This window comes from Falco cherrug, chromosome 6 (genome assembly GCF_023634085.1).
Source record: "Falco cherrug isolate bFalChe1 chromosome 6, bFalChe1.pri, whole genome shotgun sequence".
In the NCBI taxonomy this organism is placed as follows: domain Eukaryota; kingdom Metazoa; phylum Chordata; class Aves; order Falconiformes; family Falconidae; genus Falco; species Falco cherrug.
This window is the reverse complement of record NC_073702.1, coordinates 90420977-90445104: the sequence shown is the minus strand read 5'-3', so window position 1 is coordinate 90445104 and position 24128 is coordinate 90420977. Positions and strand designations below refer to the sequence as shown.

At 42.9% G+C, this 24128-nt stretch overlaps 2 protein-coding genes across 17 annotated transcripts in view; one reads left to right on the top strand and one right to left on the bottom strand.

Annotated features, from left to right (window-relative positions):
• CHGB (chromogranin B) overlaps positions 1–4593 on the top strand; it is a 112065-nt gene extending 107472 nt beyond the window's left edge. For all 14 annotated transcript variants that reach the window (XM_055713205.1, XM_055713213.1, XM_055713208.1 and 11 more), the window contains 2 exons: positions 1260–3034; positions 4181–4593. In XM_055713205.1, the coding sequence (XP_055569180.1) occupies positions 1260–3034; positions 4181–4264 (1859 nt within the window). In that variant the 3' untranslated portion in view covers positions 4265–4593. The remainder of the gene's footprint in view (positions 1–1259; positions 3035–4180) is intronic.
• Positions 4594–8724: 4131 nt separating this feature from the next.
• TRMT6 (tRNA methyltransferase 6 non-catalytic subunit) lies at positions 8725–24114 on the bottom strand. 3 transcript variants are annotated; one of them, XM_055713222.1, is made up of 11 exons: positions 23970–24114; positions 21620–21747; positions 21094–21203; positions 18057–18148; positions 17885–17968; positions 16562–16686; positions 14954–15318; positions 14618–14703; positions 11253–11355; positions 11083–11169; positions 8725–9696 (listed from the first exon to the last, which is right to left on the bottom strand). In XM_055713222.1, the coding sequence occupies exons 1-11, from the start codon at positions 24068–24070 to the stop codon at positions 9523–9525; spliced, it is 1455 nt and encodes a 484-aa protein (XP_055569197.1). In that variant the 5' UTR covers positions 24071–24114; the 3' UTR covers positions 8725–9522. The 3 variants fall into 3 exon arrangements, with proteins under 3 accessions (XP_055569197.1, XP_027661194.1, XP_027661193.1); XM_027805393.2 differs by lacking the exons at positions 21094–21203; positions 23970–24114 and having other exon boundaries at positions 21620–21749; XM_027805392.2 differs by lacking the exons at positions 21620–21747; positions 23970–24114 and having other exon boundaries at positions 18057–19256; positions 21094–21610.
• Between the last annotated feature and the right edge of the window lie 14 nt (positions 24115–24128).

The window sequence follows — 24128 nt, the reverse complement described above, 5'->3', positions numbered from 1 at the left end:
CGCTCAGCTTGGGAGTCTTTTGCTCAGCCCAGAAAGGATTTAGGTTTGTGGTACTGATTCCGGAGGTCTGGAGAGGTGTGCCAAAAGCTCATTTCAGGTGAGCTCATTCCTGCGGCGTGGCTGCCTCGATGTCGAGCCGTAAGGCGGTCGGCATGCTCGGTAGCAGTCAGCAGTGAAGTGTGGTTAAGTTTGACACTGTGCCAAACCGCGGAATGCACATCTTTCTCTTCTGCCAGGGAACAATAAAAAGGCTCTTGAACTTGCTGCCAGTGAGAAGCAATAATGAAACCCATCTGTCTCCTACTGTGTATTAGCCACGCTGCGATCATCAGAGGAGGGTGGGAATATGTGTATTTGTATCTAACGCAGCCCCAAATTTCTAGGGGATGCTGAACGCCATCGGGCACCAAGCTTTGTTTGTGATTGTTAATTTCAGGGGAAAAAAAATGTGTATTTGCTGTGTATTTGCCATATATTGGGAAACAAAACCACACCTACTGGAAAGAGAGGGTAAGGACCGTATTTTTGCCATTAGACACATCTCCTCCAAGAATTATCAGATGATGAGCAGCTTTTCAGAAACGCTGAGCTATTTTTAAATCTGTGCAGCTGCTTTCAGGATTTGTGATCTATTTCTGATGTTACTCAGGTACAAATGCAGCAGAAATTCCTTCATGTGTTTTACCATTGTGGTCAGTCAGACTTGCATTTAGCATTCTAGGAATAGTGGAAGGAACGTGATTTGATTAAACACACTGATTACAAAGTAACAGGTTTCTTTCTTTTCTTTTTTTTTCCAGTCAATTTAGAATTTTAAAATTTGTTAAAAGCTCCACATGTCTTTGAGTAGCTTGAAATAGGTGGTTGTCTTTTTTGTGGATAAGCATATGTGATGGATAAGACTTGGCATTCAAAGAACTGAACACAACTCCAGATCCCATTGATTTTTCATGGGAATGAGATTTAATTTAATTCAATACTAAAAATGTGATCACAAACAAAGAAAAAAAACGAAGAGGAAAAATTATTGTCAAAATTTCAGTGGAACTTTTAAAATGCCTGATTTAATGAAAATTACTTAATGCTTTTCCAGGCAAACGCACAAAGTATTAGGAAATCACTCATTTTAAAATCAGAATAAAAAAAAAAATTCTGTCCAAATCTTCTTGCTACTTTGGGAAGCCAGTTATCTATTTAAACTGAAATAACGTGTCAGTGCAGAGTAGGATTACTTCATTATGCTGCTCTTGTTATTGTAGGTGGTAGAAATGACAGAGAGAGGAGTGAAAACAAACAGCTTGAAGTGAGGCATTTGAAAGACCCAGGAGAGATTGAAAATCATCGTCCTGGGAGTGTGGAGAAAGAACAGAGTCAGGCAGAAGAGGAATCTAAAAAGTACATGAAAGGAAGCGACGAGGAGAGACTTGCTCACGAGGAAGGTAGAAGCAAGGAAGAGGAGGATGGACACCACACGCCTATTCAAGAAGAGAGACTTCATACGGAAGAAAAGAAACACTATCAGGAAATCAGAAGAGAGGAGGAGAAGAGCTACCACAGTGAAGAGGAAAGTAAGGAGAGCAAGCGTCTTGACGAAGAGGTAGAGCGTGCTGTTCTCAGCAAGAAGTCCCGCTCTGGAGGCACAAGCACAGAGGAGTTCCCTGATGGGAATAATCCACGTCCCGTGGGCCGCTGGCACTCGGAGGAGGGACTGCAGAGCCCTTACAAAAGAATTCGTGAAGGTGAAGAGGGAGAAGCAGAGGAAGAAAGAAGTGAAAAACACCACCATGAGTCTATGGAGCGTGATTTCTCCCATCAGCAAGAGCACGAAGAATCTGATGACAGCGAAGAAACAGTGGAGGAAAAGCAACCCTACAAACCCAAACGTTATCATGGGAAGCACCGAATGGGCGACACCTCTGAAGAGAAGAGGGGCCATGGTGGTGAAAAAGAAGTAACAGCTGAGGAATCGGACACAGAGGCGGCCCATCTCTGGGACAGAAGGAACCGCCATCAGAAACATCGTGAAGAGTCTGAGCAGCAGCATGAGGAGAAGAGCGGTTATCACGGGAGGCATGGGGCTGAAGAGGTGCAGGCGAAGAGGCGTGCAGACCAGGGAAGCGAGGAGTACAGAGAAAGGTGGCAGCAGAGTGACGAGAGCAGTGAGGAAGAAAACAAGAGGCATCGCCACAGTGAAGAAAGTAATGAGAAATGGCACGAGGAGAGGAGACACCATGATGGATCGCGTGAGGTGAGGAGGCACCGTTCTGAGGGAAGGACGTATCTTCGAGGGGAAAGCGAGGAAGAGCTGGACGGGTATCTCGGTGGTGGCAGCAAGGAGAAGCAGCATCGTGCTGGAGGGAGATACCGCTTGTGGGACAGTGAAGGTGCAGGGTCACAGAACGTGTACGCTCAAGAACGCAGTGGGCAGGCCAGAAGACAGTACAGCACTGAGGACAGTGTAGAGCAGCAGCGCTACCCTGGCAACAGTGAGGAGGAGGAGGTGGTGGAGGAAGTAGGAAAGAAGCATCACAGCAGTGATCAGATGGAAAATGAGGAGAATATGGAGGAAGGAAGATATGCAGAGAGGGAGGAGTACAGAAGCCATCTCCCTGGGGAGAATGAGAAGAGAAGTACAGCATCCCACAGCCCTTTCTACCTGTGGTGGAAAAGCCAACCCTTTGAGAAGCAGGACAGTGCAGGGGAGCAGCTTCTGGAGGGCAAAGAGGAGGGCAGGCCCACCCTGAACGAGGAGAGTCTTTTCCCTGAATATAATGACTACAACTGGTGGGAGAAAAAGCAAATCCTAAGTGCTCTGAAGCACGGACGCACCGAGAAGAGGAACCTTGGCAAAATGAACAAATATGATATCAAAAGGCAATACAACAAGATGGATCAACTCGCACAACTTCTGAATTACAGGAAGAAATCGGCTGAATTCCCAGAGCTGTACAATTCGGGAGAAGACATGAAAAAACGTCACATAATCAGGAATGACAGAAGAAGTCTGAGCCAGAGGCCTCTGACAGAGGAGGAGGTATGTAGAGGAGGAGGTATGTGTACAGGGGTTTCCCTGACAAGCCCGGGGACGCTGACTTCACGTGCACCCTTCCCAAGGCAGCTAGCGAACTGTGCGTGGAAAACCACAAGATTAAGTCGCATTGAGAGCCAGATCTGCAGTGACTTCAAAATCTGCTTTCTTTGAATGAATACAGTGAACCTACCCCAGGGCACAGTTTGCAAAATAAAGACAGTGTGCATCCTTATTAGCTTCTGTCTGCAAGACAGGAAGAAAAAGATTTTCTTCCTCTTTGGGCCTCACCTCTTCCCTTCTAGGGTCTTACAGACTAATAAAACAGAGATGCCCATTGCAGCAGGAGCAGAGAGGTAATTAGCAAGCACCACTTCATCTGTCAGGTTGTTTAAAACATACAGCTAGAAAATAGGTTGGACATTTAGAGTGAAATTCAGCTGTCCACTGACTTCCTGGTGCAGCTGCAGGGCAGAACATGGCTTGCCCCTGTAAGCCCAGTTCGTCCCGTAGTTCCCATGTGTGTGAGCCCCTTTCTTGGGCTTCCTGGGCTGCTTTGGTGTCCTGGAGAACCTGTCACCTGGACGCTCCTTACATACGTCACTGTAGCCATCGCACACAGCTGGGCTGGGTGGGAGCAGTGGCGGTTTAATATCCGTTTACAAAGGTTAAATGGTGTTAGAAATCACCATCATAAACAAGAACTGGTCACATAATTCTTTATTTCCCCCCCAGCACCTCTTAAGGGGGAGGCGTTCCTCTGGTTGCTCGCTGTGTGCAAGCCTGAGCCCCCGGGCCGTGCCCGTAAGGCTGCAGCCTCCCGAGGGACCGTCACCGAGGCAGGGGGCAGCTGTCCTAGCAGGAGGTTGCTGCTAGATAATGGTGCTTTACAGCCAAGAGGGAGCCGTAACTGGGGCCAGCTTGGAACGAGTGTTTCGATACTTTCCCCTGCCTCAGTTTGGCTAAAGGCAGGAAACGGCACAAATCTCCGAGTACGTGCTGCGCTGCCCATACCCCTCGCCCCACACTCGGCCCCGGGGCCAGTGAGCAGCTGGAGTGGCTGCCTCAGAAATGGTCTTTGGCTCTCATTTTCATAGAACAAAACGTTCGCCAACGCTATTTGCCGTGTAAAACACTCCTATGTTTTCACAGGAAAAAGAACTGGAAAACCTGGCTGCAATGGATTTGGAGCTGCAGAAAATAGCGGAGAAGTTTAATGACCACAGGAGAGGCTGACGATGCTCTGCGTGGCGTTTCAAAGCTAGGTGTAGCTGTACTCGCAGTACCTGTATTGTGTGGTAAATTCACTGCCACTGGATTGTTGTTTGCCCCTAAAACCAGGAAATACTATTTACTGTCCACTATAGTGTAGTGATTTATACAGCTGAAAATGTCTTTCATTTGCCGTTATGCTATTGAGATCTGAATAGCATGAATTTTAGTATTATAACCTTTCATGCAAGGCAGGTATTTTTAATATGCTTGTGAAAATAATTGTGGTAGTGTTCTTCAGAAATATATTTGTCTGAGTTTGAAATAATAAAACCCGTTGATCTTGGACCAAACTTTCTCCTTGCGTATTTGCCTTACCAGTTATTCCAGAGTAAGCTGTACCGGATGGCTAGGCGGTGCGCAGTGTGTCCACTTACGGTTCACCGGTATTTTTTAGAAGTTACAAGAAGCCTTCTATTTGCCAGTGAGCAAGAGCACAAGAGGTAAGAAGGAGCACCGATTCATTTGCTCCAGAAACATCCTGCGAGTTAGTAAGTTCTGGAAGTTGGTGGTTAAAGCAGCAGAGGCTGCAACACCAAATGGACACTGTTAATTTGGAAAGCACGCGGCACTGCAGACCACCGTCTGGCACGGTGGATTGGTCCTGCCGTGCGCTCGGACTAGGCAGCCCCACTGACTGAACCCGCCACCGCACGGGCTTTGCCTCCCGCAGGCAAGCAGGCGGTGGCGAGGAGCGCTGCAGAGCCTGTGCGCGGTGCGGCAGCGCGGCACCTCTTGCACAAGGCCAGTTTCTCGGCAAGCTGGGGGCAGGATGGGCACTGGTGTAACCAGCAGTGCAATGCCTCCCGTCAGTAAGTGCTGTTTGGTAATCTTATGACGCTACAAGCAGTAAAAGAAATGATCCCATAATTAGTTTCAATTATTCCAAATATCCGAGGCTCAATTTAATTTAACTTACCCAAACGTGAGTGAGTTTTACAGGCTTTCTGCTGTGACGGTGTCTTCGGTTGCTTGTGTAACGCCACACACGGGAGCAGTGCTGCACAAAGAATTCAGCCCGGTCATGTTATCAGTAAGTGCACAGGATCTATCGTCCCAGGTCAACCCATTTAATCCACCCGCTCATTAAAATGCGAGCATACTCTCCAATTAACTGCACGGCAATATGAAGGTACTGCGAGATACTGATCCCTGAGCTGCGTGAGTGTGTCTGTGCCCAGGGACCACTCCAATGTTCCGTCTTGTTTGGTGAAGGTACGTGACGATTGAGCCTGGGTTCGAAGAAGCTGACAGAATTTTGACTTGAGCAGGACCACAGTTTCACCAGACGCTTCCAGCACCACAGGGGCAAGTTAGGAAGTGACCAGCTGCAAAATACTTTGTGTGCTGTCTTCACATTGTGAGACGCCCCCTTTTTAAAGCTTACAGTAGCAAGTACTGCAGCACAGCTGGTATGGGAAGGCACCTCTGCCAGTAAGTAAATACCAAGCAGCACACAGCTTTAGCCGTAGCACAGAAAACTCCCCAAATTGTTCCAAGTATGTAACTGTAGCAGTGGTTTTTTTAAAGCTCAGCTCATGCAGATACACATTCATGAATCAGCAGTGGTTTGCTTCCAAACGTGTCCCTTGGCAGACTTTAAAACCAAATAGGGTTCGTTCTTGGTGACAGCCCTTTTATCTGTCGTCTTCCTGCTCCGCTCGCATTGCCCTGCAGGGCTGATGCCACCAGCACTGAGAGCTGAGCAGCTGCTTGGGCCGCTCCCTCTGGTCCATTTTTATCTACGCATCTGCACTAGTCGGGAGTTTTTTTCATGGGTAACACTAGGTGGGTTTTTTAAACAAAACTTCAATATAAATTGGACTAATATTCATTATTTAAAGGCAAATGGCATGGCTTTGGCACTGAAGGCAGGTGGTACAATTTAAAACAAGTATTCGTGTATCAAGGTGTGTAGTCTTGTTCCAGGACATCAAATGTAGCGGAAACGGTGCTTCTGGCTTCTGCGGAGGTGCTGCCTCACGCCTGGCTCGTGTGCCCTGGCTAATGGCAACCTTGCCGTGTCGTTCTGGAAAAACAGAGGAGTGGGAAGCTTGGCAACTACTCGATTTCTTCTCATCTGCTGTTTGCAGCAGATTTGCGTAGCAAAGGCAGTTCTGTGTTGTTCTCTGTGAGTAAAGACGGGAATGGGCACAGGTGCCGAGTCGTTTTAGTGCAGCCATGCCTTCACCGGACCAGGGCCCCTGGCCCCGCCAGACACCCGCAGCACAGCACAGCAGCTGGGACCTCTGCACTGCAGCAGAGCCTGGGTACCACCGGCTGCCAGGGGGAGGCTGAAGTTCCCCTGAGGTGCAAACAGCACCTGGATCCCCTGTTGCGTCCTTGCTGTGCAGCCGGCGAGCTCGGATGGGGACCTGAGGAGGCACAAACACGGGCAGGTGCGCACAATGCCTCGTTTCTAGGCACCACCAACTCCTGTTCTCGGATGACGCGGCCTGTTTCAAGCTGTAGGCACGCTTTTTAAAAACGTACCTACAAAACTTTTTTCAAGAGTCATCTGGAGGTAACCACTGCTGCGCCACGCGTGCCGAGCTGCGCCGTCCCTGCCCACAGTGAAGCCGGCTTTGCCCAGGCACCTGCCGCCTCAGGGGGGGCAGGCTGAGCACTAACCTGCCCGCAGGGACCCATCGCTGGCTCCCTGTTCCCGATCCACACACCCCCGACCACAATTAAATTGTGCCCATTCATTATGTCTGATACTTGCAGAGAGAAGAGTCCCTGGACATCCTGCCGAGGCTCCAGGGCTTACCAGGCTCCGCAGCTCCGCGCAGCCTGAGCACAGGGACCGCAGGGACCGCAGGGACCGCAGGGACCGCAGGGACAGGAACCGCCGGCCTTTCCTTCACCCCCACTTCTGTCTTGCCTCCTGGTGATGCTTTTCATCACAACTGCCATGTCCAGCGCACGTTAAGATCTTGCAGGATGCACTCCCTTCCTTCCCATTGTTCTGCGTTTTCCATGGTTTGTGACTTGTAAAACTCTGGACAGCCTTGACTCGCATTTCAACAGCGCTCCTCTCATCGCAGGCGTTAGTATTGCCATTACAATAGGAGCGGTCCTTGAGACGTGCTCTTTCACTGCTACATATAGAGTGTGGTCTGTCAATTTTAAACTGGCAATTTTAAATATTTTACAGGAATGATTTCTTGGTTTCTTACTGTCTTTCACTGGCACAGGTGTTACTGCACCTTTAAAAACTGGGGTACAGGGTTCAGCACTGGGAGCATGTTAGTGTTAATGCTGGTGAAGTGGAGCCACTCCAGCTTTGATCTAAAGTAATTTTTCAGGTGTTCCGACACTCTGTATGTCTCAAAATGGATCTTTTTATTGTACAAATAAAAAGAGTCTTTCCTCGGGTCATTATTTTTAGCACACTGTAGGTGACAAAAGCGGGATGTAAAGCTTATGCTGGTTGCTTAACCTGGCTTCTCCTGTGGAAGTTCTGACACCTCTGCTGAGTGCCTGCCGGCTCGGTGGATGCGGCACAGCAGTTCCGGCACCTGCTCTACAGGTCAGGAAACTGAGGCAAAAGGTATTTTTTTTTTATTAATCTCCTGGCTTACACTGACTCCATCTTTTTGCCCCTTCCTGGCTTCCAGGCTCCTACCCATTGCTCTAAGCTGGGTCATCTCAGGCCTTCATCACACACTGGGTGTGGGCTGCCGCCGGAGTCCCAGTTTGCCATCAGTATGCGCGTGCAGACATACAGTGACGGAAAACTTAGCTTCCCTCCCTGCCCCTTCCCCACTAGGCTCTTGAAAGAAGTTGAGAAATACAGAATTTTTAAAAAGTAGTAAAACCCACCCATCATATTTCTATTCTTTGCATGTCACTTGCAACGCTTACCCTGGACGGAGAGGGGAGAGGGGCAAAGTGCTTTTCTCAGGTCCACATCGTTGGTGGAATAGGGAGGAGATGGTGACACCTACAATCTCTCCATTTACAGCTTTTTCACGTAAGTAAGAGAAGAAAAGGAAAGCTTTCCATACAAACCAGAAAAAAGAAAAGAAGGTTACAAAAACCAGAACAGAGCAGACAAAAACCTGAAGATGCACTGCACCTGGTCACTTAGGAGATGGCTTTTAACTGCTGCTTTACACACAGTATGACCCTGGTTTGTTTTAAGCTAATGGTGTCCTAAAAGAGCATTACTCTTCTCAAAATACAGAATGTTACGGTTTGATGAAGTCTGACAGCCTGGTCCCAAAGCTCCACATTCCCCTGACGCCTACGCTGAAGAACAGAAGCCAAGTCCTGCTGGCTGTAGGAACTCCCACACGGGCCCAAAGCTCCCACTGGGGGCTCAGTGGCGTGCAGCCAGCCAGGGTATTCTCTTCCTAAGGCCTCTGCTAGACCTCTATTTCCAAAAAGAGGGAAAAGGAAGGAAGAGGAAGTGAATCTCATTAGGAAAAACATCCTGCAGTTTAATTGAAGTGGCAAACGCAAAGTTAAAAAAATTAATAGAAAAGCTACACATCATGAAAGATAAAACAGTAGAATACATATATATACATGTTGGAGTTTTCAAAATAGTCCCATCTTAAAATAAAAACTAGTAACAACTCTTTGGAAAAAGACAGGCAATACTAATTGAGACATTGTTTAAATATTTGGTATTTTAATTTACAAACATGCACTTTCTCCTCTGTATGTACGTCAGGAAAACATGGGTCATGCTGTAAAGTTGTGCTATTAGTATTCTCTTTTTAGCACTCCTTTAGAAAGAAGAGCCTATGATTTTTGCTGTTATTTTACTTCCTTAAGTTACTGAACAGAGGTGGTTCCGTGCCCAGAGGGGGAGCAGATCACTGCGTGTGCTGCTCAACCCTGACCTGTTCTGGGAACACGGAAGGCCGAGTTAGGCGCGTTGGTTCGGACCCAACCTTTGCACAACCTGCTGCTTCCTTTCCACTTTTGGCAACAGACAGACAGAATGCCTTCGCTCACGCTCATCTTCTCTTCTTTCCAAAGTTACTGTGTTTTCAGTGTGGTGTTTGCTCCCAAGGGTTTTTCTTCTCATTCTGATCATGTGAAGTGGTAACAAGCGAGACAACCCTCCCTGCCACACAGTTCGCTGCTTTCTGCTGACAGACGGATGACAGGCACAACTGCTGTGCTCTCAGGAGCACAGGAAGCAGACTTGTTATTTTGCTAACAGTAAAGAGTCCTGAGATCTAAAAACCAAATCAGTTCTTCAAACGTTAACAATGAAGGTCTTGAACTTTGCACCTTTTTGATGATGGCTCTTCCGTCTTCAGCGCTTCTAAATTACTGGAATCAGATCTGCCCTTATCCAAGACAACAGTTATACCAGACAGAAGGTACCCTCCACCTCCGCTCATGGTCAGTTTTGGATGGCTTCGATCTGGTAAGACCTTTAAAAAAAACCACAAAACCCAAACCAAACAAAAACCCAAGCATCTGTAAAGACTCACTCTGTATGTGCACACTGAATTGTGTCATTTAAGCTTACAGTGTAAGATGTAATTTGTTTTTCCAGCCACCACAACCGACAGTAATTTGGAAAGTGGATTTATCTTCAAAGGGCAAAGTACCTGCGTGGCAGAAACCAGGTACAGAAACAGGTGAGAACACAGGCTGCTGCCCCACTGATTACTTCTCCATGGCATTTCCAGCAAAATGACAAAGCCGAGGTTTGGGGTGCATGAAAGCCTCATTAATGTGTTCAGAACTGGGGTACTCTGCAAAGGACTGCAGCTGGCCTCACAAACCAGCACTAAGTAATACAGTGATTTCCAGCTCTGCCACTATCATCTTTCCGTAGCTGCTCCTAAGACAAGATACAGCAATGAACCACCACCTTCCGCTACGTTAAGACGTTCTGTAAACATCTCCTCTTCAGTTATGCCTCCTCCTTGCTTTGCCTGCTGCTGCAGGTCTAAACTGATTTACTCGTGTCGGTGCGACGGCGCAGCCTTGTTCCTAACTGCACCTGGGCACAGGAAGCCTTGCCAGGCCTAACCCTGGTGAACACCTTCCTCTGTGAATCTCCCCGTCACTCCTGACTGGGTTGCCTGATCAACAGTCACTCATCGTGGCCACCCATGCCTGAATTAAGTCATCCCCTCAATAATAATTCCTTACAGACTCCAGCAGCCTATGGGCAGGAGAAAGCTAGTGAGATGCAAGAACCTCTTCAGAGGTGGTGAGCTGCTTAGGAATCAGACATGCTCCTGCTTCTCCACAGCTGAGAGGGTACTCCACATTTGCAAACGTTCCTTGTTCAAAATGTCAGTCAAACTGACATTTTTCACTGTGGAGATGTTTTCCCCCCTCATCTTGTTCAGTTCCCAGACCAGAAACTTCTTGTTACTTTAGTTCCAAGGCATCAACTGTGTAAGTCACCACCATTCTTAACATTACACTTTTTTTTTTCCAGCTGTCAAACCAACTGGAAATTAATAAACACTTCTAATACTTTGCTACATCTCTCTGACACGACATTACATTGTCCCTCACTTCAGGCTAGCCACTAAAGCAGCACAACTACTGAATCTGTCAGTGCTGCAAATATTTCAGCAAATGTTTAAATGAAATGCTTTGTAAGAATAAAATAAATATTTCCATTTGAAATTCCTGCAATGAAGCATTACAATTCTTCAGAGTATTTTCCCACTGCTCTCAGGAAAACAAAGGCACAAGGTTACGCGCCGTCTGTCAGTTCAAACCCCGTATTTTCAGAGCGCGCTTCGCTCCCCAGCACCCATGCTGTTTTGACAGCCATTTACTGTAATCCTTACCTGGTAGTTTCGTAGCCAGGTTTCAGACAGCTTTAGGTTAATAACACCGCCTCTCTCCCTCAGCTTTGTGTAACATTCTAATAATGGCTTAAAAAAACCAAATAGTAGGTTACACAGCAGAACAGTCTTAAACTTGAACTATAAGAGCTGAAGTAACATACTTGATTTACCTCTTTATACTGGCAGTAGACAACAAAAGGCCTTGAAGGAGCAACAAATTCCAATAATGAAAGTAATAAAGGAGTGGGGTGAAACTTGCTGGCTACAATTAAGCTGCAAAAGAAATTTCACACACATTAGTTTTCTGCTTCTAAAACCTATTCATCAAGTGACATTTTCTCCTACTTAGCACAGCAATCAATTATAGCTTAAATGTTGCTAATCAGCATGTTTTCATGGCTCTAATAACTCCCCAAAGACAAAAAAATATCATGATTTCCTACTTGCATAATTGAGAGGATAAATCACTTGTTCCCTAATGTGCCATATACTTGAACGCACTGCAGAAAGCACTCAGTTCAGCTGGGTTGAGCTCCACAGTAATTCTCACGGCCCAAGAATTTGCATGCTGCTTTCTCTACCCTAAGACCATTGTCCAAATAAAATTCAAATTTTGTGACTGCTACTTGTTGCTTAGAAGGTAACTTCAGTTATGATTTCTTTAGACTGGGTAATCTTCATTACAGACAGTTTTGTATTAAAAAGTTATTATTTAAGGAGAAAACAATCCCTTAACGGGCATGACTAAAAATCTTTTAAAAATAAATTATGTCCTTGCCAACATAAATGCTTCAAATTTTATTCTTCATCCTCATTTTAATATCATAGCATAACTTGGACTTACAGATGGTTATGATTCTCTACAGATAGGGAGTTTTAATAAAAAAAATTCACTGCTAAACTAGATTGCAAGAAATGATGGAGCGAATTAGTTGTTATACTTGTGCAGAAGAATGTGCTAATTAAACTACTTCTCCCGTACACAAATACCCTAAGAGATGACCCATCAATTAACATTTGTTCTCCAGGGGAACATACAGCGCTGGAGACACCGTTAAACTTACCTAACAAAAGCAAGGTAAAAACAGGTGTTCAATTTTCTAAACACAACAGAGATAAAGAGCTGAAGCAATTCTTTCACAGTTGTTTCATTTTGGCATTGTGCTGGCCATGGCCTTGTGGGCCATTTACTTCAAACCCTAACTTCAAAAAATTTATGCTTGGTAATTTACCAAGCAGACCATAAAGAAAAAAAGATTCCAGACTGCCTGAGAAGGCTTGGAGCGCTGCAGCGACTGCCAGGAGCTCGGCCAGACAACAGGAAGGTAAGGAAGAGATGAGACTGCGAGAAATCAACTGCTGCGCTCTCATATGGCAGCACATATTGCTGTCAGCGGGCAGCCTGGCCGGGTGCAGGATTAATGTAACGGGTGAGAGGGGAGGAGAAGAGGTAGAGGAAGAGCAGGGAAGGAGAGAAAGGGAGCGTGGCCTAATCTTGAACACATGGAGTGTCTATAAACGCATTTCCACTTTCATAGTATCAGAAAAATGTAATAGTCTGTCTTAGGTCTTCTTTAAAAGAATACCAAATCCCTAACGGGTATCTTCCTTTTTCCCCCACAAAGACTGACAACAGACTTCAGCTCTCATAAATGGAACTGAACAAACAGATCCAGTACAAGCAGTGTTTTACCATGTGACAGCACAGAAAATATAACTTTAATAAAAAAATGTTATATTAAATAATTATTCTACAGTATATACATTTCTGTAATTTATATATGTATATGTATAAAAATAATAATTAAAAAATACTAAAATTGTATCTTCTACATTAAATAGTACATACTGTTAAATGCAGGACCTCAAGAAGTAATTCTCCGGAGGTCAGTGCCCCAGCTCCAGTGTTACCCAGCTTCCACCTATTCTGTCCCTGTTTCTCTCTTGCAAAACAAAACAAAACTAAGCATGCAGGGAATATGGAATCGAAAACTCAAACCTCCCTGCCTGCTTCCACTCCTGTGCCAAGTTGTTAGTTTGAAGCATTGCTTTATTCCATGCCAGTTTTTCCTGGCTTAGCAGTACAGCACCCTGCAGCTCCTGGTCTAAACAAGCGGTGGGCTAGAAAAGGCAGGTGACCCAAGGTAGGGGACCCCGACTGCAGCTGGGACAGCGCCTTCAGGCAGCCTGAACTCCCCTCCTCCCCATCATACCGAAGACCTCCTAAAGCAAGAAATCCCTCACCCCTTCAGGTATATAATTTATTATAGCTCTCACGCATTACAAAGGGCAAAAGAAGTGTACATGTGATTGAAGACAAACGAACAAGCGACAAATGCTAGATAGGCTTCCTTGAACTCAAACAAAAACTGAATACACTATTTTACGCTACAGGAAGAATCAAGTAAAGCCATACACTAATTTTCACTTTGCTAATCGTGCACAGACATTAATTATAACAATGGGTGCTGGAGACATGGGTAATACCAGAACAAAACACAGCCACTGTTCAGGCAGTGTAGTGGTCATCCACAGGCACTGCCCGTGGCGCTGCTGCCGCTGAGCAGAGGTGCAGTATATTTTACAGACCTCCTTTACCATTTTATTGCTTAGGAGAACCCAGAGTGACCTGTCTCTGCATCTTTATAGAAAAGGCTAATTCTACCACTTAAATATGCTAGATGAGATATACTAAAATATGAATGCACATGAGTTAACACATTTCATAATAATACAAACAAAAATTATACACAGGCATTTAAACATAACCAATAAATGTGTACTAAAGTTTATCCGAGCAGAACAGCTTTATTCCTAGTGAGCCAATATTCTTAGGAGGAAAACACAAACTTGAAATGTTATTAAATTAACAAAATCAATGTTATTCAATTAACTTAAATCAGTTCAGCAATGGCTAAGAACATCGTGAAAAAGTCACAACCACTAAAAATATACTTACACTACAGTGGGGCCGAATTTCTAGGAATCTATTTATCGTATTTGTTTTAAACTTATGATACGAAATCTTCACATTAAATTGTTCCTTGGGAACAACTGACCCTGGCTAAAGCAGGTAAAACAAAGTTATAGAAAAGATGAGTTTCTAAAAACAAATGAACCAAACTCCCAAGGCAACAAACTTAGTTACAATTTAATAAAATCAAAACCCTCAGGTGTTGTGGGGTTTTCTGCCAGTTAGAATTCTGTGATTGTTATCAGCAGTCATTTTGTATTAAATTCTACCTGGATTCTGTTTCTCTTTGGACAAAATAGGTATTTTATTTTTTTGTTAATGTTTACTCATACCTAGTCAGGAAACTATGGCTTTTAGATCAAGACATTTCAAACCATTTAAATAACAAAAAATCTCAACTGGGTAAGAACCAAACAAAACCCAAGACACACGGGGGCTGACTGCTTGCTTGTAAATATTAAGAAACAAAATAGTCTTCCTAAAATAAAGCTTTTGTTTCAAAGGAAATTATTTTCTATAGATGTGTTTTCAAACAGAAGACCTTTCTGACTACAAACTCACCCATCAGCATTCCTCTCTCTCAGCAAAGCAGCAGTTTCTATCAGCTTTTTCCTTCTCTCCCATTGTTTTCTTTGCTTTTCCCGAACCTTTAAAAAGCAAAACAAACAGTTTGCACTTCAACTGGTTATTATATATTGGATCACTGTTGCATGGACTTAAGTTTCATTTTTTGGCATCTTAGATGGCTTAACGTAAGACAAAAGACAACCTCCAGAGTTCCATTGTAACACCTGAATAAGCTGTATTTCAGCACGCCCGATTCAGACGGAAAAATTTTAAGTATATAGACCTTGTAAAACTCGAATAGCCATAATACATATTCTTACATATTCTTACATTTTCTTTATTTTCTTTTTCTTTGTTTTCTTTAAATTCTACATCTTCAGCATTGATGTCCATTGTTTCTTGCTCTTCTGTTTGGTTGATCTCCATAGCTGCTTCAGTAGTAGATTCCTCTTCTGTTTCCTGCAGGGAAATCTGCTTCTCATCAGTCACTCCGTTGCTTTCTTCTTCCCCTAGCGCATTATCTTCAGGTTCTGAGGGCAGAGTCTCTGTAGAAAATGTCCCAGAGAGGAGACTATCCACTTTGCTGAGAGGAAATTCATGAAGATTATTGAAAAAAGCTTTTGGAAATCCAAAACAAGTGGTAGCAGCTCTAACAGGTCCCCCTCCTGGATACATCTGAATAATGGATCCATAGCCTATGAAAGCAAAAGAATCAAAAATACGTTGGAGAGCCAGAATTTCTTAAATCGCTTCAAATTTCTAATTTTCTAAAATGCTTAAATGAAGCATTCATTTAAGAATAGGTAAGTAATTGCCTGCTCTTAATCTAACCTTCGTCAAATTTAACAAGCTGCTGAAGTATGCCTTGCGGTAGAAAATTCTTATTGGAAGGACAACAGTTACTGCAACTCAAAAGGACAAGGTAACTCAAAGATTATGCATGTATTGAACATGTATTTAGGATTAGCACAGAACATGTAAGCAGTGACAAACTCTTAGAAAAGCTAATTTAATTAACAATTAGAAGACAAATTTTCTACCATATTTGTTACTTGTAACTATGGAGTGGTTTTGATAAAAAAGAAAAGCTAATTTAAACAGCATTAATAGGCAATGGATTTCCTCAACATCCAGACTCTGAAGGAAGAGCTGTCAGATGTTTAAACATACTGACAAGAACTTTTCAATAGTTACACTGAAACTGCACTTTATTTAATTGACTTCAGAAAGCATCCCTATGGCCAAAAGTTGCTGAAACAAAACCAATTTATTGCATGACTGCCTGTGTGCTTCTCAGCCAACAAACAGCACATCTGGGTGCACATCACATCACACTTCCTACCTTTCTAGGCTTCTGGAATATAATTGTCATCTCTGTCTAGTGTCTTTGAATGACTTATGATGAAACTAATTAACTGAGTTTGAGACATAAAACCCAAGTTGATCTTCTCCTAGAATACGCACATGAAAATGTCACATGCTACTTTTAAAATATACATTTTGCAGACATTAAATCTCTGGTGCAAAGAACAAGAGGAATGACAACATTTTCAGTGCTGCGGGCTTTCTGAATTCCAGTGTCACGATCTCAGATTTCTACCACTCACTTTCCTGGACTTCCCACGTGCCTGGGAAGAATATGCATACAAACTCCTTGCAGCCTTTTCTGAACATGTCACTATGCTAAGACAGAAATTAAAACCAGATCTACATACAGTGATACCTACTTTACATTTTGTATTTTTTTTTAAATAGTGGGAAAAAAAATCCAACTGAAATACGCAAAATACAGCTTTCTCCAACAGAAAAACAAGCGTCTCTCTGAACTGAGAAAGTATTCTGAAATAATGCCTTTTCACAGTATCACAGAGATATGCATCGCTTAAGTTTCAAGTAAGCCCTCAGTCTGCTCCTTACTAAAGCCACCGTGTTACTTGCCTCCCATTCGCTCCATCACCGCACCCAGCACAAGGCCTGCACACGTTTCCATTACAATCATCTTGTTGCCAGCACGGATGTTTCCTAAAGTCAACATCTGAGCCAGGGTGTCATATCGCAAGTGGCTAGAAGACAGAGGGGTTTAAGATGTATCAAGTTAGTTTTCTTAGAGTTATAGATGCTGCGTATCATTAGCTCAGGAGCCTGTCAAAAAAAGTTGGATTACAGGTCGATTTTCAGGAACAGCACCAGTGGTCTTCAGAGTCACCATGCGGAAACTTAAATTAACCACCCAGTAATAAAGAAGCATTAGAACAAAAAATTAGCAAACAAGAAATCAGCAGGGAAGAGCAAAAGCAGGATGTAAAGTAGGGTGCGCATACTGAAGTGGACATCTCATGCTGTGTCAGTCAGACAAAATATTTTTAAACTTCTTTTGTTTTCTCTGACATGTCAGTTTTGTAAAGAACAAACGGTATTTGAATGCATTTCCTAATTCTTAAATGTTTTCTTTATGATTTTCATCTGTTTTGCAGTAGCACACACCATGTGCAATCCAAGATCAACACCTAACTAGACTTACTGCAGCGCATGCACTGAAGAAACTCAGCGACGGCCAAGGAAATTACAACCAGTCTCAACAAATAAAGCCAAGCGAAGGTGATGGGGGAAGGAGAAGGAAAACGGTTTGAGAAGCCTTAAATAACAGAAACGTGAGGGTTTTAAGTCTCAGCATCTCAGCCTTAAAACCAATGAATTCAGTACATCTTAAACAATGTCTGTAACAACGTATCATTTAATTTTGGTAAGTGAAAATCCAATGCGCTAGATCTCTTATCATTGTTCCCCCCAACTCCCGCCCCCCAGCATTAACCAGTTTTCAAATTCTGGAGACTTCTGACTGAAGAACATTTTGAATCCCTAGCACATTAAGGACAAAAGTTCCTGCTTCTGGCAGGTGGCTTGTTATTTTGATTACTGAGCCAGAAAACAAGAGACAATACGCACTGACCCAGAGAAGAGATACCTCTGAAAATGCAAGAAGCCTGTCTGCTTAGGTAATTAGCAAGACGGTGGTGGTAGGGAAATGGTAAACGCTGACACTACATGCAGAAGAGTTTTCCTCTTTGCTGCAATAGCATACTGATTCATTTTCTATATCACATTATTTTTCATTAATTTGCAATCTTTCCACTAACAGAGGAAAAAAAAGAAGAAATGAGAGTATTGTCTACTCTGGTATAATACAGGTATTTTAAAGAATATTAAAATATCTTTCTGTTATAATTTGGAAAAAAAAAACAAAACAAAATGGAAACTCACTTAATTTTTCCAGGTTCCCTTGCATAATACATTGTTGAAAGAATGCGAGTGGATGGTTTCACAATTGTAATAACTGCTTCATATCTGTATGAAACACATAGTAATAGTCTTATTTTTAGCTCAACATATTAGAGGACTACTAAGTATTTTCCACATTTTAAAATTAACTTACTTTTTTTTCTTCTTCTTTATGTATTTATCTTGAGCAAATTCTGTTTTGTCTCTGAATGTTGTACTGTTCTCTATTAACTGTTGAACTATTTCCTTGGAAAAGACAATTATAGCTGGTATTTATTTCTCGTGCATTTCACATAAAGTACTTTTTCAAACAAACACTTGAAATATTTTCTTCCAGTAGAGGCATGTATACTGTTACCTTCCACTGCCATTAATGGCAAACTAAAGTTCTATTAATCAACATGACAAGTGAGGCACTACTCTTGACTATGTGCAGAAATTTAATCATATACTTTTGTCTCTAGGTGTTCTCTAACTACGTAATGCCAGCATAAAAATGATAAAGCTGAAAACGCTTATCCTGGAAATGGGGTATTTTGTGGGGAAGGAGCCTGGTAGGTGCCAAAGCTAACTCATGAGAGAGGGCAGACTCGTAAGGCCAGAACTGAAGAAAAAGCAGGGTTGTTCCTTTCAGCATCAGCAAGTCATTACTTCAGCCCTTACTGTGAAGCCTCAGTACCTAAATATTCTTATCCCATGCCAATGTAAATGAGACTATACTGCTTTCTCCAAGTGATTAGCTACTTTAATTATCCTGTGTTTAGAGCGAGGCTGAGTTATGTTTATTGTCAGTTATTACAGAACAACTGACATATATTCTGTTGGGCTAACATTCCCCATAGTAACTGGATTGCATGACAGTACCCTAAGTCCTGCGTGAAGCTATACAGGCAAAAATATTTTACAAAAACAAAACAACCTGATGTCATACGCAATATTTACTTTAATCCAACTCCTTCTCTGGGTCTCTTTGTCTGACTTCAGCATCTCCATCTCTGAGGGTATCTTTTTTTCCACCTTGTGCTTGTTCTTCCCTTATACTCTGCTACTTACCAGACATCTCCCTTACACCACTTCATTTTGTCTGCCTCCCAAACTGCGCTAGATTCCTGTACCAACTCCTTGCACAATGTCTATCTCCTCAGCATTTACTATTTCCTACAATACTCCCCCCAACTTCTTCCATCTCTAGCTCCCAGGTTTTCCCAGAATTCCATTTTTTGTTTCCTGGTCTCTTCACTCTAATCTCCTTTTGTCAATCCAACTCTTCCTCATATGTTCAGGTTCCAGCTGGAGGGATCATTAAGACCTCCAAGAAAAAAAAACTTTCATTGCTCAGGACTTGTCCCCATGCCTGCAACAGAAGAACAAATGCTGCAGAGTGGTATTTCAGTTGTTCAGAAGTCGTTTAACTGCTAAAATTGAAAGTTTCTATTAAACATGCAGGAAAAGTATTAGTCTAACCTGGCCTCACAGGAATTTGGAGAGGGTAGCGGTAGGGCAATGACAAAAGGAGTATTTTCAATGCAGACATTGCATCTCCCATTGTGCTTTAAGAACCTGCTCCAAAATACAGTGGTGCAAGTACTTCTTACTTGCTATTGCTGCTTTTCAAGCCATTATTTCTTAAAAGTTCTTCAAACACTTAAAATGCACTATTAGTGGTGTGAAACAGCATATCTTTCTTTTTCTGCCTTACTCTTGGAAAAAGTTAAATGCAGTGTCTGGGCTGTTTGGGTCGGGTGTTTTTTTTCCCCAGTAAATTTTCAGTGAGGAAATTGGGGGATATTTCCCTAGGGTAAGCAAAAGCCAAAAAGGAAGCCACTGCACTATGCAGTGCCCTGGGAATACATGCCACTTCATGTCTTCATCCTAACACCTATCCCTCAAGACCTGGGAAGGATTTGGGAAGTGATGGGAAATCAAGCCCCATTAACACTGAGGTTGGTTTATTTCAAATAACAATCATCTCTAACTGAGCCTGTGTCACAAAGACATGCCATTCACAGTTCAGATTTTACCAGACACTTATGGAAGAACAATGTCTATTGCTGCTAATTTAACACAGGCAAAATGAATATTCGGCTACAGTTCAGAAACCAGAGTTAACAAAGTAGGATATTTTAATAACCTAAGATAAAAAAGTATGGTAGATGTATGGCAGAGACACACTGAGGACATACAAAAAAGCCAGAGTGATCTGCCACAGATAATGAGAACGAATAGAAAACATCAAAGGTATCAGACTGATTAGTACGTTCTTTTCAAAGAGGTAACACAACTAGCAGCACAACCCTGGAAACAGAGGAAATACCATCCCAAACTCCTTAGAGCAATCCAACATTAAGCAGGCAAAAGCACAACAGCTGCTCTAGAGAGCAGCAGCAAACAGCCAGATGCAAACAGGAGATGAACTTGATGTAAGCAGGAGCACTTTCTTATTTTTATTAGAAAGGGTAAACCAAAGGTAAGAGAGAATTTTTGCCTGTGCAGAACACGTGCAGAACAGAACTGGCTGCAAAGGTTCATTAACATTTAAGATGGCCTCACTTCTTTTTGAAAGGTTCATTAACATTTAAGATGGCCTCACTTCTTCTTGACAAAGTGCAGGGTAAAAACCAATCCGTGTTCTAACAGAACAGACCTGATCTCTTGACAATATTTTTAGCTTTTGAGGTGCAGATAAAACACAGGCATCACATGTTCAGTAGGTACTGTCTAGAGGCACACTGACAGTACACTTGTTAAACAGTGTTATTTCTTAGTACTTTGGTGTTTATTCATAATCCTTTCCTACACCTTTGATAGCTTAATTATTGTAAAATTTTAATATATCTGTAATATAGAAATATAATTTTGCATCTTATAAACAAACAAAACTAAAAGGTGATTATGCGAGCTCTATTTCCTTAATGTTTGTTGTTATTTCTTTTTGTCTGTTATGACTTTTGATGCTATAAAAATTAATCTTTTACTTTCTTTTGACAAATTTGCCAACCTTACATGAAGTTTTCTACGAAAAGAGCCTTTGCATTTTTGTAAAAACAGATCTTTAGAAAAAACATGACTTGAGCAGAAGAACAAAGAAAAAGCACTGAAGTCTATGCACCAATAAAAAGAATAGGCTAATTCATAAACTGAAATATAACCATCAAGGTAGCACAGAAATGACACCAAAACCTTATTTTTACCTGTCCTTTAATACCCTTGTCCTTCAAAGCCTTTATGTCATCATGAGTCAGTTTTTGAGACTTTCCATCGTCAACTATGTTACGATTATCTGTACCTGCTTCTTTTGTTTCTAAAGGAAAAGGATATAGATTTGTAAAATCTAGCTCTAAATATCTTCACATTGGAGAAACATAGATTTTAGTTTCACAGAAAGCAGACTTCTCAGGATTAAACCCACATGCTTCATGGCCTTGCAAAATATTGCCTAAGCAATCAATGAAATGTAATATGTAAAATAAACCTTTAGTATATATATGCACCCAGACTAAGGTTCAAATTTTCTCCCATATTAAAAAGCTGATTTGTTACAGGACTAGTGAAACAGCAGATCAAGACAAAACCATGCACTTTCATGACAGAAAGAATATAAGTGGCGTTAAGTTAATAAATGATTAATAGAAAGCTTTTCCATCACCTTTGGTATTATCAAAGAAACAAATGAATTGGAACTTGTTTTTCCAAACACCAGTCAATCCTCTGTAATACCTGTGGCAGTCTCTTCCACCTCTTGCTTTGGCTGGAGGTTTCCACCGCTGGTTACTTCAAATGTAGTTCCATAAATATGTCCAATGGCATTATCCAGATAGAACCATTGCTTCTCAAAAATAATTTTTCTGAAATAATAAAGAAGTTAATTATATTAAAAGCATTATTTTTACTATGTCTGAAACCCACAATAATTGAAACTGAACTATAGCTTCATATAAAGATGTGCACATGTGGCACTTAGAGACATGGGTTAGTGGTGGGCTTGGCAGTTCTGAGTTTACGGTTGGACTTGGTCTTAAAGGTCTTTTGCAACCTAAATGATTCAATGATATATGCCATTTTTACCTATATCCTTGAAGAAAACCAGGACAAGCATAAAAAGTGAAATTAACCACAAAACCACATTAAACTGAAACTGATTAGGAAAAGAACAAAGAACTTAAATGGAGCACAGAGTAAGAAAAATATTTTTTTCAGTTCAAAAAAATTGCAAAATCGCAGATAAAATAAGGCTATAATACTTGAATTATGCAGTACCATTTCTGACAGAGAAAGTCAGAACAACGCAAGGAATGAAATTAATTAAAACTTCATTAAATCTAGGCTGGGTCATGCAGATTACTGCAAAAAGAACCTGTATTTTGCAAAGCTCCTTTGCAATAATATTTGCCAAAAGCCTATGAAGAAAACTGACAGCAGAGAGCGACTTGTAAGCCTAGAAATGTTTAAATAAAACAAAAATTTTAAAAAAAGAAAGGATTTTACTATCCCTTTCATTTTGATCGCACTAAGGAAGGTTTACATTTTTCCTTCTTCACACAAAACAGGATCCAAAGCCTTTAACTTTCAGGGTGACCTACAAAGGTTTCCTTGCTGACCAGAAGGGAACTGGTCTTGTCTGCTGATCTTGTCAAATGAAACTGGTACCAGTGTATGTGCCACAATCACATCCGAATCAAAAGCTACCACTATGACCTCTGATTATACTCACCACTAACTCTGAATCTAAGCAAACAGGTTGAGTTCTTTTGTTATTTCCAGCATTCTACTGACTGAAGTATGCAATTCGTGCATGTATTTTACATACACTATTTGTATCCCCAAATACACTCCAGAATTTAAATAAAGCATAATAAAGTTTTGTCACGTTACCAAATCCTTTTCATAAAACATTAACGTTATACTTGCTCACATGAAGTCTATTAATCCCTACCAATCCAGACTTTAAAAGGCTAATAAATGATTATAGAAGACTTGAAATGACTGGAGAAAATTTAAATAGATGAAAAATAGTGTGCAGGTGCTCAAATTTTGATGACCATTCTAAACAGAATATCCAACCACAGCTATTGTCTCATGGTCCTGGAGCATCCTTACCCTCATCAGATTATAGAAAAGGAAAAGTTAAAGCAAGAGTTATTTAATTTCCCGTGACGTTATTTACTCTTCAATATTTTTTTATTCTTTCTTACAAAAACTGAAGAAGGACCTAATGAACAGATCTTGGCATGCTCTGCAGGCTGTCAGAGTAACTACCTGATTTAGGTGCCAGATCCTACTGGTAAACGTTTAGCCTGTCAATAACCAGTACTCCCAATTCCTAGGTCTGAGCTATGCCATTTCTAAACCAGCCTCATTCAAGCATAGCACCTTTAAATCTCCATGCTACTGAATCAGATGCCTGGCCACATTACCCAATACTGACTTCTACACACTGGTCTACAAAATTGACTGCTGCAATGGGAGGAGCCCAGGCTGTGTCCACTGATTGTGGCATGTCCTGCTGGGGTGCAGGCGCTTCTCGCTATGCCAGCTGGCCTAGGAAAAAGAAATGGGAGAGCTTTCATAGCATCCTCGCCAAAGCTGCAGCACCCAGAGCCGACAGCCAGCACCTTCCTGCAGCCTGACGGCGATGCTGAGCCAACCCCGCTAAGGAGGCAGCGCTGCAGCCCGCAGGATGAGGCGCCACTGGGGGCAGGTGTGACAGGCGCTGGCCAGGCCGCTGCACCCTCGCTCCCCGTCAGCCGCACCGGCCTGACAGCGGCAGCGCAAAAACGCCTTTCAGGTCCTCAGCGAACACCGCAGCCAGGAGATCTGCCGGGTTCTTGGGCACAGGAACTAAGGCGGCATCAAAACCTTTCGCGCTACCGGTCACACCGGCCGTTACCTCCGACTGTCCCGGCGTGAGAGCCGGGGTCACACCCGCCGCACCGGGACCCGCTCCCCTCGGGAGGGCCTCGCGGCCGCTGCATCCCCTCAGGGGAGGAGGAGGGGTGGGGGGGCGGCGCAAAGCTCGGCCGAGGGGAAGACGACAAATAGGATCGTAAACCCCGGGCCGGCCCCTCACCTCCGCCGTAGCACGGGGACCGCTTTGAAGACGTCGTCCCGCTTCAGGACGGCACAATCCCCCTCACAAATGCGCGGGCCCGGGCCCGGGCCGCCCTCCATCGCCGCCGCACCTCGCGCCGCGCGCCGCGGCAGGGCAGTGCGCATGCGCGGCCGGGCC